Source organism: Ochotona curzoniae, unplaced genomic scaffold (genome assembly GCF_017591425.1).
Source record: "Ochotona curzoniae isolate NIBS_2020 unplaced genomic scaffold, NIBS_Ocur_1.0 contig_3819, whole genome shotgun sequence".
Taxonomy (NCBI): Eukaryota; Metazoa; Chordata; class Mammalia; order Lagomorpha; family Ochotonidae; genus Ochotona; species Ochotona curzoniae.
In genome coordinates, this window is record NW_024466004.1 from 32,597,395 (window position 1) to 32,619,303 (window position 21,909).

Genomic DNA, 21,909 nt, shown 5'->3' on the forward strand with positions numbered 1-21,909 from the left:
TCAAAGGGAGTTAATATTAAGAAGAAGCAGCTGGTTCACAGCTCAAATCTGCAAAGAAACTGACAGCTATTTCTTATTCTTGTCAATATAAACAGTACAAGTCAGTTAAGATATAGTTAAAATAAATAATTATAATAGTAATTTCATTCATAATTAATAATTAAATGAATCACTCAGGAATTTGCATATGCAATTAAATGTTCAGAACCTACATTATGTAGCTGAGTACATAAAAAAGCAAAAATAGTAAGCCAGATAAAATAAAAGAAAACCAGTGATGCAAAATGATTCAAGGAGAAAAATGAGCAAACCACAAGTATATTTAAATCAAAAGATTACCTGAAACACTGAAGTATCTCTATGTCAGTCAAGCATGTATACAGCCAGGAGGGATCAAATTCAGCATCAAAATATAAAGCAGCACAGCCTAACAACAAGATAATACAGTGGGTGGGCTGACTGAACACTTAACTTTGCCTTAGAGGACAGAAATACACTGAGAATACTTTTTCCAGACTAGGTTGTAGCTTTCAAGGTGAAGATAAGATCACTAAATTCCAAATGTCTGTACAAGGTAACAAATAAATTATCCTGCCTGGCTAACATTCCCATGGTATATACACTCTGTGCCCATTCTCCCATTCTACCTGTATCATTAGAGTTACCACAAGATAAACATCTGAAACCTGTAAGAAAAAAAGAAACCTGAAAATGAGAAAAACCAAAAAGGAAAGCTATTTCCAGAGTCCAGTTTATTTGTGAGATAAGATAGGATATTTTCTCTCTTCAGTTCTCAAAAGTCTGAATCTAACTATATTTTCTTAAAAAAAAAAAAAAGCCTCACTTCAGCTGACACTAACAAATATTTATCACTTTTTTCTCTTTCTACTCTCTCAACTCTCTCATTCCTTAGCTCTCTGTCTTCTAGTTCTCATTAAAATATTTTTGCAAGGGCAATAATAATCCACTAAGATATCATGTTCAACAGCCAAGTCCCCGTCCTCAGTTTTTTGACCTGCATTACTTGATCGCTTTTATCTCTTTGAAAATTTTACAGAGTGTGAGAGTAGGTGCTGAGCATAGGGCAGACATCACTTAGGATGCCTAAATGCCATATCGGAGTTTCTGACTCAGCTCTATGAATGCTAGGTTCCTGCTAATGTGCACAGTGAGAGACATCAATCATGATTCTATGTGAGAGACCTGGACTGAGTTACTGGCAGCTGGTCAACCTGGCCAAAACCCTGGCTGCTATGGACATTTGAGGAGTGAGCCAGTGAACGGAGTGGATTTGTTTACCCTTCAAATAATCGATGTTCATTTTTTACAAACTGTTGTTGCAAAAACAGTTTAATCTTCCTTGTATCTTATTAAGCTTTATTTTCTACCTTCTTTCAATTCTTCATTTTCTAACATATTTTCTATAGCTACTTAACCATAAATATAATAACAAAGTATAAAGTGATTCCATACGTCTGGCATCTTTTGGAACAAGTTAAGGACATTAAGACAGTTTAATTAAATGCAAAGGATATCATTCCTCCATTCTAATGGTGTTGATTGTTTCACTTTTTGTATAGCTAGATTCACACAGAAATCAAATCATATTCAATAGTGGTCACATTTAGAAAGATTCTGGATGAATTTTACCAGTTCCTGTGAGTACTGTTGTTTCTTTTGTGCCGTGCCTTTTTTTTAAGTTTACTAATGTTATATAGGCAGGTGATATAGTAATATTTTAGTGATAGTCTGGATGTGATAAATTCCTTTAATCTGTATGTCTGAAAATATTTTACTCTCATTCTTAAGGGACAGTTTCATATGTACATATAGGTGTCCATCCTTTTTCCCATATCAGCATTTGACATACATAACATCTTTTTCTTCCAACACCTGTGACTTTTATTCTTTGAGTTGTTCAGAATTTCTAATCATAAGGTGGGTCTTGCCAGGCACTCCAAATTAGTCATACAGCTCAGCAGAAGTTATCTAAAGATGAAAATAAAAGGCTGGGCATTGCAGTGCTACAGGTTAAGCTTCCACTTGGGAAGCTTGGGATCTCCCACGTGGGAGATTGAGATAGTTACTGGGTCTTGGCTTTTGCACGACCTAAGTCTGGCTGTTGTAGAGATTTGGAGAGTGAACCAACAGATAGACCTAATAAATTAAATTTAAAAATAAGTAATTTTTAAAAAGATAAAAATAATACAACTTGGACTCCAAATGTGTGCAGGACCACAGAACACAAGTGAGCTGCATAAGCAAGTAGCCTAGAGCAGCTGCCACCACCAAGATTGCACCAAAACACTTGCTCCTATTCACATCAATAGTTTTTTGGAGCTTACCATACATATAGCCACTGGAAGAAAGAGAAAAAAGTGTGAATTCTAATGGTAGGTTGGCTCAATAAAAGGGTGCCAATCCAAAATGGAAAGCAGTTGCATGACAACATCACTTAAGATGTCATGGAATGTAATGGAAAGAGAAAAATTACCCAAATGGTGAATCTTTTAACACTGCATCTAGAGACCATTTTTGTGTAACAGCTTCCCTTCTGTATTTCTTAAGGCTGAAAGATCTACAAGTCAGTCTTGAATTCTCTCTTCTCCATCATAATTTATCAAGCAATATTCTTAGTTTTAAAATAACATAAAGTTAAGTCCATCTACTTATGTAAAAGGGAGAGAGTTATGTTAAGGTCATAGGAATAGTTTATAAGACTATAGAAATGAAATGAGGTCTAAGGAAAATTCTAATAATAGAAACTGAAATTTCAACTGGGCAGTCCATCATAACTCCATTTCTCTTTGAATATATTTCCTTCTCTCATTTTTCTCGCTTTTCTTATATACTTTTTCTATTTCTCTGCATAGGAAAAAGAGCCACTTACCTCAGTTTTACATAAAAGGGCTTTGAAAGTTCCAATGCAAATGCATATAATTAAAACCTTATGTACAAGTTGCAAAAATGTTTGCACCAAACCCATTTCCATTCTCTTATAAAGCACATGTGTCATGGCTCAGGTATGTAAGACTGAATTTCTGAAATTCTGTATAAAGAATGTCAGATGTCTAACTGGCCCAGCTTGAACCAGGTGCTTGCTCTTGGTCCAATCAAGTTGATATAGAATCACCTTATTCAAAATAATTTTTAGGATATCAGTTTGACTAAAAAACTGTTTCACTGTGAAATGAATAGAAATACTCTGTAACAGTCAGTTTATCAGCACAATGCCACAATTGGCTAATGCTCCACATTCAAGCGTTAGTAGGCCAATGGATCCTGGTTCATGTTATGGCTGCTTCACATCCCATTCAGCTCCCTGCTATGGCCTGGGAAAACAGCAAAAGACGGCCCAAAGCCTTGGCCCCTGCCCTCACGTGGGCGAGCTGGAGGAAGCTACTGGGTTCCAACCAGAGTGGCTCCAGCCATTGTGGCCATCTGGAGAGTGAAGCAGTGGATGGAAGATTTTTCTGTTTCTCATTCTCTCTGTAAATCTACCTCTCCCACAAAATAAATAATCTTAAAATAAAGAAGAAGGAAAAAAAAGGAAAGGAAAACTGAAATCTGAATCAGTTTCAGCTTATGCTTCTTTTTTATGTATAATTCTGTTACCCAGAAATAATCCACTGATGCTTCAGAACCACTATTCTATTTCTTCTCCATTCTGTCTTTATTACTTTACAGAGTGATAGGTCAAAATAGTGATAACCCATCGTCATTAAATGGGCATTTCTTCAACTAGTAAAGACTTTAGTATTCTGCTTTATTAGTCTGTATTATAAGCTGAATTGTGTGCCCCTCAAATCCACATGGCAATGTGACTGGATTTGGAGACAGGATCTTTAAAGTGGTAAGTAAAGTTAAATGATACCATGAAGGCAGGGCACTAATCCAATGGAACAGGCTTCCTTATAAGAGAAAGATATATTGTAGTATTTTCTGCACAGAAGCATGGTCATTTAAGGACTCAAAACAGCCTTCTACAAACCAACAGAAGAAGGCTCAAAAGAAAACAGACTAACATCCTGACTTTAGAGTTTCACATCCCCAAACTGTAAGGAAGTATATTTGTGTTGCTCGGGCTTCAAAGTGTATGGGCATCTTTATTATGGTAGCTAGAATACTAGCAGTTTGTTTTTGTGTTCATTACATATTTATTTTTGCGGTATCTGTTTTTTCCAATAAAACATATCTACATAATAGTAGCCCATAAAAGTTACAAATACATCTTTCGTTTTATTTCATTCCTTCCATCTCTCTTAATTTTGTTTTATACAATGACATTTTTTTTTAAATAACAAATTTTGCAAACTTTTCCTTTCTGGTTGGTGCATTTGAAATTATGCTTAACAAAGGTCTTCCCACCACCCACACTGTATTTACATATTAATCTGCATTTTTCTCTTAATTCTTTTTTGGTTTTGGTCTCATTTGAATATTATTTTCAATTACATAAGATGTAGAACATGTTTTAACGTAGCCAACCAATTATCCTATTTATTCATTTTCTCACTGATGTGAAATATCTTATCATATCCTACTTATCCTATTTGCTTATGACCTTCATTCATTCAGTGATTCATTTTGAAAGCTGTATTTTTCCTTACCTTTAGAAAAAAATAAATTTCAAAAAAATTTAAGAAATACTGCTTTGCATATCTTAAATTGTAAAAACTATTGGGGAAACTCTTAAAGTTTTTAATATGAAAATTATATTGGATATGATTGTTTCTGCCTAACAATAGCATTAAAATACACAAAATTGTGTTAAAACTGTGATGAACCAAATTACGGGGAGGGGCGACAGCAATAGATTTAGTTGAAATATCTCACTAATGCCAGACAAAAAAAAAAAAAAAGAGAGATGAATATTCTCATTTGGCTCTTTCTGGCTTCTTTCGAGAGATTATTGATAGTTCTAGCCTTTTTTTAAAAAGACAAAATTCTCTCTCGGTCCTCAATTCTCATCCAATTTCGGTAGTAATGGGGTTGGGGCAAGCGAGGGATCTACTTTTTACACAAATTGCCACTTACTGAAAGAAAACTCACCTAAACGGGGCCTTGGAGAGAGGAGCTGAGGGCTGTATTACGGAAGCTCGCTAAAGAAAAGGTGCGGACAAGGTCTAAGCTGCACAGGTCCAGCAAAGTCATTGTTTGTGTGCTTTGACCTCGCCTGAATCTCGCCTGAATCTCCCCTGCCCACGTTCAAGGCTAAGGAAAATCTGGGAGCTTTGGAAATCACGGCCACTCTGCAAATGTGACGAATAGTATTAGCTGGGGCCCGCAAACAAAAAAGATTTCGAAGAGCAAAGGCCAGCCAGGCGCGGGAAGGCTAGTCACGGAGACATGGCTGGGAGCCATCACACACCAGGCCAAACCCTGAGGTAAAAGCTCTGCGGGCCTCGCCGCCTTTCCCCGCAACTCCCTCCTCAGGGAGGCGGCGGGCGCGCGGCGGACCTCAAGTTCTACGCGCCCAGATTTTACACAGCCACCAAGATTTTACACGGCCTTAGGGTAAACCCTTTAATCCACCCTAACGACGCCCTCAGCCGCAGATTGCTAGAGGAAAATGTCCTCCTCCCTGTCGCTCGTGCCATTTAAAAACTCGGCCGCCTCCGAGCCCGTCCCGGCAACCTTTGCGCCGGGCGCTGCGAAGCTCTGTGGCGCCTGAGCCCCTTCGGCCGCCGTCACTGCGCTGTTGCTATGGAAACCGAGCCTCTGTAGCCATGTCGCTACTACAGGCCCCTCAGTCTCGAGTGTTCGTTGAACTGGTTCCTTGGTCTGACCGGGGCCGGGAAAATGTGGTGTCAGGAGGAGACACATTGCCGGGCATTCGCCGCCCCCTCTCCTCGGCAGAGACTCACACTGCGACCCGCGAGGTGCACGTGAGTGGCACTGCAGAGGTGACTGCGAGCCCCGACCGAGCCCAGGTGGCGATAAGAGTGAGCAGCACCAAGGAGGCTGCGGCCGAAGCCAAGAGGAGCGTTTGTCGACGCCTGGACTACATCACACAGAGTCTGCAGCAGCGGGGTCTGCAGGTGAGCTCGCGGCGGGGACGGAACGGGGGCCGGACCGCACGAGGCGACCTGGCCCGACCGGGATCGAGGGCGCATCCTTCCCTGGATAAAAGCAATTATCGGCCTTGAAAAGTTGGGTAGGTTTTTATCTGGCAGTATTTGCTGCAGTGATCTTGTTTTTAAATGATGATAAGTTGAACCTAGAAATGTTAAATGTAAGCAGTTTTCAAATGCAGAGCCCTGAACACTCGTCACAGTTTAATCTTGATATATTTTGCACTGTGGAGTTCGCAGGGGACTAGCAAGGCTTCCCTTCTCCAAACTCCTTTATCTTGAGGTGATTCTTCAGTGAGATTGTGGAGTGGAGGAAGCTGGAAGAGGCTGCATGTTTCTCCCCTTATTTCTTCAGCGTTTTTAGGTTTCACTCTGTAAGAAATAAGCCTGCATATTGAAGATGTCACATATGTGAAAAACCTCTACTTACCTAACGGAGATGTACATGAGGCATACCACTAAATAAATCTAACTTTAAACCAACTTGTAAGGGAAGGAGGAAAATGAACTAGCTTTATTTAATCTGCACAGTATCTCTGTGACACACTTTTTAATACACTGATTCTCCAAAATTAAGGAGATTAAGTAGCATTCTGAACATTAGCACAGTATTTGAACTCCTGTGCTCCTGAATCCAAAAGCTAGATTACTCCCGAATGTACCAGGCTCTAGAGAACCAGCATGAAAGGAAACCATGGAGGCCAACCACCTCAATGTCCTCATTTACAGAATAGAACCTTCCAAAACCAAAACGATCATTCTCCCGGGGTAAAACTGACTTGATAGAAATGCAGACGTTTTTTCCCTCCAGTCCACTGGTAGAGATGCCGTACGGCAAAAACCAGGTCTGTGCCTGTGTACATAAATGTTATTATGAAAGTCATTTGGAGAGGCCATTGCCAAAGTGTACTTGGCAGATTAAGCCTCTCCTGTAGCACTGGCATTCTCTATGGGTGCTGGTTTGAGTCCCGGCTGCTGCACTTCCCAGTCCAGCTCCGTGCTAATGCACCTGGGAAAGCAGCTGGAGATGGCCCAAGGCCTGGGGCCTCCGCACGCACACTAGAGACCAGAAGAAGCTCCTGACTTGACTCCTGGCATCCTATCAGCTTAGGCCCCTGTGGCCATTGGAGGGGTTGGCCAGTGCATGGAAATTCTCTGTCTCTCCTTCCTCTGTAACTCTTGATTTTCAAATAAAAATAAAATAAATCTTTAACTCACTTCAAATGATTTTGCAGTTTAGAAGAATTCAAATGCTGATTATAAATATGAATAAAGTGGGTTTGTTACATAAAAAAAATGATCTCCTAAATAACTACCAGACTGCAGTCCTGTTTGAATAGCATAACTAATTCTTAGGTCATTTACAGACAACGTAGACTGAAGTTTCTTGACCTTGACTTCTAGTGTGTAAGCCAAAATAAATTATTAAATCCAGCTTGGCCTAATTACATCAAGTTCAGTGTTCATAAGATATTTGAAGGGCAGTAGTCTCCAACATATTTCTGCTAATGAAGAAAAGCAGTCATATTGACAATTTGTTGAGTAAATAATATAAAATTTAAATTATATTTTCAAGGTGAATTATTGGGTCCTCACAAAGTCCTATTCCTGTTAAATGTTGGAATCTTAGGACTGGAAGGTTTATAAACATCACTCCGCTGCTTAAAGGGCTCTTTATACTCCAAACTCTTGCTTCATAAATAATCTAACTTCATTCATGCTTCCTATCATCTCTCTCCCTTTTTTGGCAATCTGAATTTTGATTTTTTTTTTAATTTAAAGAACCAGCCCAAGCTGGCCTCTTGCTTATTCCTTTTCTAAAACTGTTTCCTGCCATTAAGCACTCAAGTCTCTTAGCACCTGTATTACAATTTTTGATTTATTTGTTTGTCTTTCATGCTCTAAATATCTATATCAGAAACCATTTGTCCTGTTTTTGCATTCATGGATTATGCTCCACTTCATATAATGTATCTTCAGGAAAAAATGGGTTTTGAATAAATAAAAGAAAAAGGAACAAAAAACTAAATGCATGCAAAATTAGTTCAGCTTATTATGGATCATAGAATTAAGCTTTTGTGAATATATAACCTTCATTTTTGGGGGTTGTCTTCATGTAAAAAAATGTTTTAAGATTCTAAATACTACTTACTTATCCAACCAACATACATTTAGGTATTCCTTATCTGTGTTCATTTGAAATAACACTTAAGAACTGTCGACATATGTCTTGTTAGAGTTATAGGGTTAGACTACCTGAAAAACAGCCAGGTTTCAGCAAAATCATGCTTCAACGCTATAAACTGTTGAATGCTAAAATTAAAATAGACACGAGACAGTTGAATAGTAATCTATAGCCATTTTAAGATGTATAGAACCCAGTTGTATATAAACTAATAATTGAAATGTCAATGTAGAAGTCACAAGATGTGATTCAGAACTTGCATTTTTTTTCTCTTTTAACATATTGGTACCATGTCAACTAATTCCATAACTTTATAAATTGTGGCTGATGTTATGTTGGGGCTTTTAATTGATCGAGATGATATTCTGCCGGCTCTACCTTTAGACCAGAGATGGTGTCCCCAAGAAACCTTTGGACTTGTCTGGACAATAAGATGCTGGACTCTATGCTTGGTAGATGCTTGCAATGAAAGGATCTCAACTGAGTTTGAACTGTGATAATGCAACAAGGTGGAGGAATCCACCATGGGGGGGGTGGGTAGGGGAGGGGTAGGGGGAATCCCAGTGCCTATGAAACTGTGTCACATAATGCAATGTAATCAATAAAAACAAAAAAAGAAATAACACTTTAGGTAATTTTGCAGCAGTCTGCATTGCTGTATTGAAATGCCATGGGGGGCTGGTACAGTGACTCAGCTAGTCGTCCTGCTACAGGGCCAATATCTCATATGGGAGCCCGTTTCTGTGCTAGCTGTTTTGCTTCCCTCTAGCTCGCTGCTTATGGCCTGGGAAAGCAGTACCGGATGACCCAAAGCCTTGGGACCTTGCACCCAGTGTGGGAGACCTAGAAGAAGCTCCTAGCTCCTGGCTTTTGATTGACTCAACTCTGGCAATTGCAGCCAATTGGGGAGTGAACCAGCAGATGGAAGATCTTTCTGTCTTCCTTCTCTCCAAGAATCTAATCTGCCTATCCAATAAAAATAAGTAAATCTTTTAAAAATAACAATGATCTCTTTCCTTGAGAAACTCCAGAAAGATTCCAAATCAAATCTTAAGTAATGATAAAGGGAATGCAACACAGTTCCACGTTAGATCTCATTCTTTCTCATTCTCTCTCTTCCCTCTCCCTGCCCCAATACTCTACCTTTCAAATAAGGAATTAAATAAATATTTTTAAATAGCTGAGATGTTTTTTAAATATCGGTAATTACAGTTCATGTCAAAATGAAAACTAAAACTGAATGTCAAAAACAATTATTAATTATATATTAAAATCATGAAGAGGTTCTATGACAACAAATAAAATAGTTCTGAAGTTTTCACTAAAATAAATTTAACCACCCCACCCAACCCCTTTCCTAGCCTATCTGCAGGTGACTGAGTGAGTACCGCCTAAATAAGCACAATGCTATGGAATGCAGGGTAAGTGACAAGGACCTGCACTACCAGCAGCGCAGAATGGATTCTGGTTGGTTTTGTCAGTGGCTCTCATGTTCGCAAAGGGAATAGCTGAGATGGTTACTGCAAAACCTGTGCTACACAGTCATAGTGCTTGTGTGGCTCAAGCCTTCTCCCCATCTTGTACTTCTAACTACATTTGAAAAAAACTATTTAAATGAAATTAAAAAAAAAACACTGAATTGATTTTAAAGCCCAACCGCCAAAGATTCTTAACAGAAGCTCTTAAATCAAGAGGATACATGGAAACCAGGTGTCCGTGTGTCGTCCTCAAGACTACACATCACATAGATCTTTTTACAGTTCAAAGAGCTGAATGATTACACAAGGTACCAGAAACTGTCTTCCTAGAAACAACCTATTTATCTCCAACAAAAATCTGATGGCAGGCTGCAGCTGCACATGCAGGGACAGCATGGTGTGGTGTACTATGTATCCAACCTGTGAAGATGGGTTCTGGTGCTCTGGACCATGGAGTTGCACATCTGCCCGGCAAGAGCCAGTAGAGGGCAGAGAGGAGAAACTGGAGGACTCTCATTCAGTTTTCAGTCCGGAACTGAAAGCCATTCATTCCTTCATGTAGCTCTGTCCCCCATGGAGGAAAAGGTGGCTGGAATGTGCCAGTCCCTGTGGTGTAGGGTGTGCAACACCAGCTTTTCTGTGAGTTCAGTCTGTTCCTGGTGTTTGGGAGGTTCTGCTTATTGAAAGACACCAGGAGGACCATATCTCATGGTTTATTCTCAAGCAGCATTCTCAGGAGGTCCCCTGCACCTCAGGCTGTCACTGTTGTCCCCCACCTAGATGAGTTCTGCCTGTTTTGTTTTGTTTTTAAGATTTATTTTTATTGGAAAGGCAGATTTACAGAGAGGGAAAGAAACACGTTGGCTCACTCCCCAAAATGGCCACAACAGCCAGAGATGAGCTAATCCCAAGCCTGGAGATACTTCCAGGGGTCTCCCACATGGATGCTGGGTTCCAAGTCTTTGGGCCATACCCTGTTACTTTCCAAGGCCACAAGCAGGGAGTTGGATGGGCAGTGGTACAGCCAGGACATGAACATATGGGATCCTGGCGTGTGTAAAGCAAGGATTTAGCCACTGAGCCATCACAGTGGGTCCAGTCATGCCTGTTTTGGAAGTAGAGTCACCACAGCTATTCTCCTGGCCACCCATGTCCCACTCACTGAAGCTGATGTGTTTTTTGTTGTTGTTGTTTTTATTGTATTCATTTATTTGAAATATAGAGTTAGAGACAGACAGACAGAGATCTTCCATCTGCTAGTTCAGGAGATTTTTGTGACTCTCCCATGTGGCAAGATTGTTCCACTGATTCTCCCAGGCTATAGCAGGAAACTGGATCAGAAGTGGCATGCAAGCCACAGTACCAGCCCCAGAAGCTGATGTTCTTATATTTAAAAGTCTCCACGCTGAAATCTGTGGTGAGAATGGTGTCACGATTTCACCAAGTTTCAGCTTATGTGAAACTGTCATCTTCCCTACGGCAGCTGGCCCAGCACAAGAAGAATGCACATTTCATTTTTGCCTAGAAGACCTCAAGAATATTCCCCCAAGCCGTGAACAAAAAGCTACAGACACTTCTGCAGCCACTGGTCCAAGCCAGGCAGTGTTTCTGCTCCCACAAGAAAGCTGCTCTCTAAACAAATGAGTTGTTTTTAAAATAAATAAGTGTACATTTACACACGCACACACCCCAGTTTTCCTTGTTTGCAAGAATGAGAGTATCGGAGTAGTTCATTTTACTGAATTGGGAAAAAAAAAGGTTAAAGGGCAAGCCTTTAGCCTAACAGTTAAGATGCGTCCTTCCACGCCTGACTGCAGCTTCCTGCTAGTACAAACCCTAGAGGCATTGGGTGATGGCCCACATGGTTAGGTCCCTGCTCTTGGGTGGAAGGTCTAGACTGAGTTTCTGGCTCCCAACTTTGCCTCACAGACTAGCTGCTACAGGCATTTGGAGAGGTAGCTAGGAGATGGAAGTGTGCACTGCTTGAACAATTTGAATAATAAACACTCTTGAAAAGTAAATTAAAAATTTAGCTTTTTTACAATTTTGCACACTATGTTTTTCCAGGGAAGTAAAAAAGCATAACAATACTTTTTAGTTTTTTAAAAACACTGAGTTCAGTTATAATAATATATACAACATTCATTTTTTACTGAGTGTTCTCTCTGTACCAGTACTTTAACATGGTGTATATAGTATTAGCCATATCTTATATACATGGAAAATAGTGTTTTAAAAAGCCAAAACACTTTCCTTATCAGCTAATATAAAAATCACTATACATAAAAGTGACTAATGAAATTCTTAGTAAATATTAGCAATGTCTCAGGTTTTAGTTTTGTATTTTTTGTTGTTATTTTTCATGCTACAGTTCCATAAGCACAGGGATTCCACTTTCTACCCCCATTCCCTCTGCTACTCTTTGCCCCCATATCATTAAAACAATGTAGTCCTTCAGCAACAATAACAAATCCAACATTCCTCCATTAAAGCATATCATGTTTTGCAGGTCTAAAAAAAAAGTAGAAGGTCCAGGACCCTATTGCCAAGATATATTTAAGTGTCAATTGGAGTCCGCCTTTTTTCTAGAGTAGAGATGCATGCTGCAATGTATCTTCTCTTGCTTCCAGATGAGCTAGTGTTTCCATTACACATTTCATCTGAACATATATGTATACACGTGATTACCTATATATCTGTTATTATTGTATTTTGTGTGAAGGTTTTGTTATATCAGAAAGAACATATTGTATTTGCATTTTGAGATTGATGTATAATGGGACCATTCTGTTGGCTGAGTAGTATTCTATGGGGTAAATGTACCACAGTTTTTTATCCATTCCTCTCTTGATAGGCATCTGGGTTGTTTCCATGTCTTTGCTACTATAGATTGTGCTGCTCTAAATGTAGGATTTCAGATCCCTTTCTCATATGCAGCTTAGTTTTTTGTAGTTCCATTTGTTTATTTTGACTTTGACTGCCTGTGCTTTTGATGACTTTTGTAAGAAGTCTTTACCAATGCCTATATCTTGTAGTGTTTCCTATGTTTTCTCAAACAATAATTGTTACTAGGTGCAGATTTAGGTCCTTGGCTGTACATGTGTGGGATGCCTTCTGTGCTTTCTATTCAGCTACATAGATCTCCTGTTTCTATACCAGACCAGATTGTATTGATAACCACTGCCCTGTAATGTCTTGGGGTCTGAAGTTGTGATTCCTCCAGCTTTATTTTTCAGAAAAATTTAGGTTATTCATAGTCTCTTGTGTTTCCAGATGAATTTTGTATCATCTTTTCTATTTCTGAAAAGAATATTGTTCAGATTTTGATTGAGATCACTTTGAATCTATGTATTACTTTTGGTAATATGAACGTTTTAATTATGTTGATCCTACCAACCCAGGAACATGGTAAATTTCTCCATCTTTTAGTGTCTTTTTCTATTTTTCTTTTTTTTTTTTAACATTTTATGATTTTGTTCTTTAAAATACAGATTTGTTTATTTTTATTGGAAAGGCAGATTTACAGAAGGAGAAATATCTTCTATTTACTAGTTCACTCCCCAAGTGGCTGCAATGGTCAGAGTTGAACTGATCTGAAGCCAGGAGCTTCTTCCAGGTCTCCCACGCGGGTGAAAAGTCCCAAACCTTTGGTTCATCATTTACTGCTTTCCAAGGCCATAAGCAGGGAGCTGGCTGGATGGGAAGTGGAGCAGCCAGGACACACAAACTGGTGTCCATATGGGAACCCAGGCTTACAAAGCCAGGATTTGGCCACTAGGCTATGACCGCAGGCCTCAATATTTTGTAATTTTCATTATAAAGGTCTCACACATCTTTGGTTAGGTTTGGTCCCATATATTTAAGATTCTTCTCCATTACTTTAAAAGACTGTTCTTATAAGTTCTTTCTCAGCCGGGGGGGATTTTAATGTACTATGAGAACCATCCATTTATGTTGACTAGTTTTGTACAGTGCTTACTGATCAAACTCTTTTAGGAGTTCCAATAGTTTATTATTTGAGTCTTTTGACTCTCATATATGTAGGAAAAATGTGTGTATTGTGTCTGTAGGATGTAGAGTTCTATAGATATCAATTAATCCATTTGTTCTATTGTCTGGGTGAGCTCTGTTGTTTCCTTGCTGAGTTTCTGTCTTTTGATCTGTCTATTGAGGTTAATGGGGGTGTTAGATCCCCTACCACTATCATATTAGAGTCTTTTTCTTCCTTTAAGTCCATGAATATTTGTTTCACATAGCTAGATTCCCTGGCATTTGGTATATATACATTTATTATAATGATTTCTTCCTGTTGAATGGATGCCTTGATCATTATGTTGTATTTTTCTTCATCTCTCATGCTTTTCACTTCAAAGTCTGCATTATTTGATATTAGAATGACTACAGCTGCTTGTTTTTCCTTTACATTAGTCTGGAATATTGTTTTCCATACTCTCACTTTCAGTTTCCACATATCTTTGTTGCTGAGATGTGTCTGTGTAGTCCACAATTAGATGGGTCCTGTGTTTTGACCCAGTCCATTAATCTGTCATCTGATTGATTGCCACTGGAGTATGTTTACTGCAGCACCGTTCCGCTGTCTCTGCCGCTTCCATCTGTCCTTTGGTCCCCACATGTCCCTCTGCTGTCAGTTTGTCTTCTGCTGTTTGACTGGATCACACCCTCCCTGCTCTTGGTGAATCCTTCTCTGTCCATTTTCATCTGTTCTCACCCTATTCTGCCTCCTAGTACTTTTCTGTTTATTTTTTTTAGCTTTCAAGAAAGTTCTCAGACAAAACTACTCTTTATGCATACTTTGTATCTTCCTGATTTTTTGAATTTCTGATTTATGTTTAAAAGTGATTTCATTTAGTAACCAAACATTTGGTAATTGCACTCTATGTTTCAGACAGCAAATGTAACTGTGACAAAGGATTTTAGAAGAGTAGAAAATGCTTATCACATGGAAGCAGAGGTATGTACTTTTCTTAACAAATAATGGAAACAGCATGATTTTGTGGAGATAATTACCATTTATTTTTATTCTTTAACTGAAATGTACAAGAGAAATACTCTATTGATAAAACATCTGGTTTCTTAACAAATTTTGGAGTGATATTTGTGTGATATTTAATAAAACTTGTGAGAAATATTTTACTTTATCGGAGAACTAGAGAGAAAAGCCCAATCTACTGGTTAATAACCCTAATTCCCAGTGGCGGCTAGGCTGGGATGGTAGGCAAGATCCAGGAATGCAATGATCCAGGGATACATTCCAGGCTTCCCAATTCTGTGAGCTATCATCTGCCACCTTCTGGGGTACACATGAGCAGGATGCTGGAGTCAGGATCCAGAGGCAGAAATCAAAGCCAGACTCTGATGTGTAGAATATAGGTATCCTAACCAGCGTCTTAATCACCAAGCCAAACGCCAAAAACACTTAATGGAATAAAAATAGCAAGACAAAAATAGTTAATTGCTACCTCAATAAAAATTGTAGTGATAAGATTTTCTAGTGAGCAGGAAACCCTGCAGGAGGGAAATTTGGTAGCAGTTAAGGTAGCCTTGTCCATGTCAGAAAGCCCGAGGTGAGCCTCTGCTCTGTTTCTGATTTCCGATTTCCTTCTAACATGCACCCGGCTGGCTGCAGGCAGTACCTCCAGGAGCTGGACCTCTGCAGCTACTGAGTCCCCAGCTGCAGGCTTCAGCATAGCTCTAGCCACAACCTTTGCAGGCACATGGACGTGAACCAACAGATAAGAGCTTTCAAGTGAACAAATAAGTTCTTTCTTAAAAAAATAAAATTGAAAAAATAAAAAATAATAAAATTAAAATAAGGTATATAGGAAGCAGTCCCAACAGCTGCACAGCTAGGCTTCAGATGTTTTTCAGACCACCAGGTTTTCTGAGGACTGATCTTCAGTCATAGAAGGATGCATTACAACTGCTTGTATGACATGACTAAATGAGAACATGGCTAACTCTCTTCCTCTTCCCTCCTCTCTACTTGCCTTCTTAATGTTTTGTGTTTGTTCATATTTGTTCAGAATGATCTGATTATATTCTGTGTATGGCTGTCTGACAGCCAGAGATCGGATCACACAATCTAAGACATGATCACCGTTAGGCCCACATGAGCAGTTAGCAGAGAGCTGGGTAGGGGGTTCATACGACGGTAAGTGTGGCAACCTAAACATAAAGAACACTATGCTACTTTTTGGAGTCCCAACTGCTCTACTTTTGTTCCAGCTACCTGCTAACCTGCCTGGGAAGCAGCCAATGGATGGCTCAAGTACTTGAGCTGCTGTGGACCATGTTATGAACCAGTTTTGAGTTTCTGGCTTCTGCTTTCAGCCTGGCTCAAAATTAGCCGTTGCAGCCATCAGGGAAGTGAACTTTTTAGATGGAATTTTTGAAAAAATGGAGCAAAAGAAAGCTTGAAAGTGATAACATGCATATTACCTTGATTGTGATAGTATCACAGTTTATGTATGTATTCAGATCATAAGAGTGTATATAACTATGTACAGTTTTTTTTGCATACCAGCTGTACCTCAAAAAGCTATAAATAAATTTTTAAGATAAAGGTTAATTTTCATATTTGGAGCCTTCAAAATGTTTGGGAAGGTAGGATTCAAAAGATAAATTTACTTTAATACAAAAAATTTTGAGATCCATGCATGGGTTCTTTCATAATACATACTTCCATTGAATAAAATAGTGCTCCTAAATCTAATTTTTCACCTGGAAATGCACTTTAAAGGGTCCCTTTGTTTTGGATTTAGGAAAAACTTTATAAGGCCCAAGCATAGATGCATTTTATTTAGAGCCTAAGGTAAATAAAAAAAAAAAAAAAGCAGGCCCCAACTCTGGAAGACAGTCCAGTCCCTGAGGAATAACCATGAGCAAACAAGACTTGGCAATTAAGGGTCCTTGAGAGAAAAGAAGGGGTGGTCTCTTGTGTCTGAAAATCTTCTGGGGTCCTGCAGCTAGCTGCTTTGTATGTGCCATCTCCTGGACCTGATATGGCTGGGCAAATGGCATGGTGCAAAGGTGGACCCTAGGGCAAAGTGGAGGAAAAGGAATAGGCCTTGCCAGAGTTCTCCTCTTACCCGTTGGCTGCCTTTGTCCTGTCTCTCCCTCTACTGTGTATCCTCCCTAGGTGATGAGCCCTAGGCCTCAGCTTCTTTTCATCTCTCCATACCTGGCCTCCTCATGGGACCTTTGAGTACCTTGGTCTTCCTCCAAGCCCCTTACCCCTCTCAGTTACCTCCGCTGGGTCCATTCCCCTGGTAACTGTAAACTGCATCAGTGTCCCACTGGGGAGGATGGTATGGGGCAAGAAAAAAACTGGCCAAATAAAAACCACAGAAATGCCCAGTTTGATAAGAATTATAAACTGCCAGGTTCAGAAAGTTTAACTAACCTTAAACACATGAACTCAAAAAAACGTGTCAGTGTACATTACCACCATATTTCTCAAAACAGCCAGAAGAAAAAAAGACATATAGAAAGGAATGATAGTACAAAGCAACAAATTTCTACTTAGAAAAAATGCAGTAAAAGAGTCAGTCTTTATTTATTTAAAAAAAAGAATTGAAATCCTAGAACTTCACATCCAACAAAACTACATTCAAAACCAAAGTACAATTAAAGACTTTGCAGTAAGCCAAAAGAGTTTATTGCAAATCAGAATTTACTCAGGAGAATGAAGAACAGCACAGTTGGTAACTGCATAAGTTGATATACTACTATTCTTATGTACATCTCTTTTTACAACATAATCATTTAATTACTTGAAAGACAGAGGACATGAATATTACACTACTAATTCACTCCCTAACTGCCAGCAAGAGCCGTGACTTGGCCAGACCAGGACTGGGTTATGCTAACACTAGGAGTTAATACCTCAGCCAGGTCTCCTGAATGAGTGGCAGGGACCCACCTACTGCAGCCATGAATTACAAGCCACTTCCTAGGCACACATCATCAGGCAGGCGGACTTAGAAGCCACGCTGGGTCTTGAACCCGAGCATTTGAGTATAGAATACAGCCATCCTATGTGTTACCTTAACTGCTAGGTCACATCTACGCTCTTCAGATAAATCTCCTTAAAGCCTCCATTTATGTAAATTAATTGACTTTAATGAAAAAAGATAATAATGAACTGTAGGGACAATAGCATGTATAAAGAACCCCTAACAGCAGTAGCATGGTTTCTACTTCATCCTCTTACTACTGAGCATGCAGAATTTGGATTTCTGTTTTCCTTGTGGCTCTCTTCTGCTGCCATGTTTTTCGACTCTTAAAACATTTCTTACGTAAAATTTCAAATATACACAAAAGTAGAGCTAGTAGTACCAAAAATCCCTCAGATTAAAAAATTGTCACCTCATGGTAAATTTAATTAACTTTTATTTTACATACACTACACATTCTCCACATTTGTGGGGAGGGAACAGTCCATTTATTTGGACAAACATTTAAAGTTTTGTAAACCACCATGACAAATACTTAGACCTGTTCTACCACCTAGCTAACCCCTTGTTAGCAGTGTCTCCCCAGCTCCAAGATGCAGGCAGTCATTGAACTTTTCTCTTTTGTTACAGATTAGTCTTTTTTTTCAGAATGCCATGAAAATTATGTTAGAACCCAGAGGAGCTAGGAATTTGGAATTCGGTTTAGGCAAGAAGTGTGGGTAATGTGAAAGAATAAATATTAGGAAGCAAGAGAGAAAGCATAAAGGGGTAATTGGTAATCTTATAAACTTTGTTAAAGTGTAAATACAAATGCAGACAGGATATTAAGAAAAGTAAAGGGGCCTGGTGCAGTAGCCTACCGGCTAAAGTCCTTGTGTTGAAACTGCCAGGATCCTGTTTGGGCACCGGTTCTAATCCCGGCAGCCCTACTTCCCATTCAGCTCCCTGCTTATGGCCTGGGAAAGCAGCAGAGGATGGCCCAAAGCCCTTGCACACTCGTGGGAGACCCAGAAGAGGCTCTGAACTCCTGGCTTCGGATGGCACAGCTCCAGCCATTGCAGTCACTTGGGGACTGAATCATCAGGCAGAAGATCTTCCTCTCTGTCTCTGCTCTCTGTACAGCTGACAATAAAAATAAGTAAATCCTTTTTTAAAAAAAGAAAAGTAAGGGTAATTAAATGGAGGCAAGATGGTCTGTTTAAGAAGCAAACCTTTCAAAGTCTAATAAACTAACTGAAAATAGAGACTGGCTCACTAAAGAAAAAATATTTTGCATTTTAAAATGATGCACTGGATTTTTTTATGCTTGTTGCTCTGATATTTAAGCTTGATAAAGCATTAGTCTTAGCAGAATAATATTCATAATAAAAAACAACTATTGTGCATTATATGAAATATGATCATCTCACCTCTCTATAGTCTTACTCTCTTCTATTCATAGTTTTACGTTTGATATATTGAGCTTGAACAAGGGTTCCTTAGAAGAAAAGGTTTTGTCATCTTCCATAAAAATTTTAAAAGACTATGCTTTTAAAGTGTGGAATTCAAGGACTGCTTCCACAGTTAAGGCAGAGAACATAGTAAAATACATTCGCCTCTACAGGTTGATCCTAAAGGAACTATTGGAAATGGAAATATAACTTAAAAGCAACAGTGAAGTATGACATAATTACCGTAATTGGAAAGTTCATGGCATGGACTTAAGATTCATGAAAATTTTATCAGGGTTACAATTGCCCAATATAATAAACCTGAAGAAACTCTCCAGTTTAAAAACATTCTCCATACCTAAAATGTCAGGATACACTTAAATAGCAGAACTGTGGACTTACAATATTTTTTTCTGAAGGACTACATTATTGTAATGAATAAAATAGGGAGGAAAAGGAGCCTGTGGAACTGTATGATAAAACAAATAAATTATTTTTAAAACAGGAATTTAAAAATATTCAAGACAGGGTCCACGCCATGGCGTTGTAGAGTAGGTTAAGCCTCTACCTGTCACCATCCCGTATGTATGTCAGTTCGAGTCCTGGCTGCTCCACTTTTGATGCACCTTCCTGCTAAAGCACCTTGCACAGTAGCAGAAGATGGCCCACGTCCTTAGAGCCCTATATCCACATGGAAAACCCAGTAAGTTCCTGGCTGCAGACTGCCCCAGCCCTGGCCTTTGCAGCCATTTCGGGAGTAAGATAGCAGATGAAAATCTCTCTCTCTTTCCTTCTCTATGTAAAATCTGCCTTCCAAATAAAAATAAATCTTTTTAAAAATACTCAAGTTAATGTGTAAGCAAGCTTCATCAGCAAAAAACCTGTTTTAATAAATTCATTTGGTTGTAAATATCAAGTGGGTTTATCCGCTCACACCATAAAAATGACTGTGTAATCTGGTTTTACTTTTTTTTTTACTCACATTAGAGAAAATTTTGACTCAGACATGAAGTAATATCAGGTATCACTTCATTTGCAGGTCTGCATTACATTTACTGAATTTGAAAAGATGCAAAATATTTGTAACTTTCTTGTAGAAAAGCTAGATAGTTCTGTTGTCATCAGCCCACCCCAGTTCTATCATACTCCAGATTCTGTGGAGAATCTTCGGTAAGTTTAAGCACTTCTTTAATTGAATTATCAGTTTCTTAAGCGAAGGTATTCATTGAATTTCACACTGATAACTTCTGTATGTATGTTCATTCCCAAGACGGCAAGCGTGTCTCGTTGCTGTTGAGAATGCAAGGCGTAAAGCTCAGCAAGTCTGTGACCTTGTTGGCCAAACCCTAGGAAAACCTTTACTCATCAAAGAAGAAGAAACAAAAGAATGGGAAGGCCAGCCGGATGATCACCAGGCAGCTAGGCTGTCAAGCTCACTAACAACACAACAAAGAATCAAAAATACAACAATACATGCTGCTTCAAAGGTATTTGTGACTTTCGAGGTAAAAGGAAAAGAGAAGAAAAGAAAGTATCTTTGAAATATCAAAATATGTTGTGTTTGTGTTTTTTATCTGTTTTTGTACTCTAAGTTGTTTTATCCAATTTATGTAAACATTATGTACTAAACTTTCCAGAAAATATAGTACATTTTTGAATACAGTCCCACAGAATACTTAGGATTACTTTCCATTTCTACATATGTACACATATCCTTGGGAATAATATGTGCATGCTTATGCACTGACAGTTCATACAAGTGCGTGTGTAATAGATCTAGAATAGGTAGAAATTTTGAAATGTTTATTTCATAATTCTGATTTTTAAGCTGATATTTTTCTAGCTATGCTTTTATATGAAACCAAGTTGTTTATAAAAACTATATTTATTTAAACAAGTTAAATTCTGAAAGTTGTAAGACAAAAATGTTTGAAAATGATAAAGAATTCTTACATTCCAATAAATTTAATTTCATCATACTGATTCTTGGATTTTATTTTACCCTACTTACAAAGTAATATGTTAGCTTATTATTGTTTCCTGGGTGCTAAGAGAAATCAGGAAATTCCTGGGATAGAAACAAAGAACTAATATCTGGCACTATGGCTCAGTGGCCCTATCCTCACCTTGCCATCGATAGGATTCAGTTGTGTACCGGTTCATGTCGTGGCTGCTCAAATTCCCATATATCTACCTGCTTATGGTCCGAGAAAGCAGCCTCAAAGCCATGGGATTCTGCACCCACTAGGGAGACCAGGAAAAAACTCCTGGCTCCTGGCTTCAGATCTGCTCTGCTGTGGCCATTGCGGCTGCAACCAGAGGATAGAAAATCTGTCTCTCCTTCTCTCCGTAAATATGCCTTTCCAAATAAAATAAATAAATCTTTTTAAAAAACAGAATCATTCAAGCTCATTATTCCTCAGCTATAAAAATAAACTCTTTTTTACATGTAGTCAAGCTGTGTATGACATATCATTCTTTCCTTGGACGCAACACAAGGAATAACAATGAAAATATGTTGATATTCATGCTCCTTGATGTGTCATGAGTAATAGTTCTTTGTTTCCTTTTCTTCTCTTCTCTTTTCCTTTCTATTGGAAAGACAGATTTATGGAGGACACAAGGAGGGAGTTGGATGAGAAGTGGAGCAGCCAGGACAGAAACCAGTGCCCACATGGGATCCCAGCACATACAAGGCAAGCATTTAGCCACTGGGTCAGATTCACGACAGTTCTGTTACAAACAAAACTGATGTAGTGTTTGTCC

General features: G+C 38.9%; 1 protein-coding gene across 2 annotated transcripts; it reads left to right on the top strand.

Moving 5' to 3' along the window:
* The first annotated feature begins 5,729 nt into the window (after positions 1-5,729).
* Positions 5,730-21,122, top strand: IRAK1BP1 (interleukin 1 receptor associated kinase 1 binding protein 1). Of its 2 annotated transcripts, XM_040983662.1 has the most exons (4): positions 5,730-6,041; positions 14,644-14,709; positions 20,183-20,313; positions 20,414-21,122. In XM_040983662.1, the coding sequence occupies exons 1-4, from the start codon at positions 5,730-5,732 to the stop codon at positions 20,682-20,684; spliced, it is 780 nt and encodes a 259-aa protein (XP_040839596.1). In that variant the 3' UTR covers positions 20,685-21,122. The 2 variants fall into 2 exon arrangements, with proteins under 2 accessions (XP_040839596.1, XP_040839597.1); XM_040983663.1 differs by lacking the exon at positions 14,644-14,709.
* Positions 21,123-21,909: the final 787 nt, after the last annotated feature.

Excerpts from the sequence above, each read along its gene's own strand:
- IRAK1BP1 (XM_040983662.1), top strand. The coding sequence starts at position 5,730 with ATGTCGCTACTACAGGCCCCTCAGTCTCGAGTGTTCGTTGAACTGGTT. Across the intron at positions 6,042-14,643 it reads TGCAGCAGCGGGGTCTGCAG|ACAGCAAATGTAACTGTGAC; the intron begins GTGAGCTCGCGG and ends TCTATGTTTCAG. Across the intron at positions 14,710-20,182 it reads CTTATCACATGGAAGCAGAG|GTCTGCATTACATTTACTGA; the intron begins GTATGTACTTTT and ends CTTCATTTGCAG.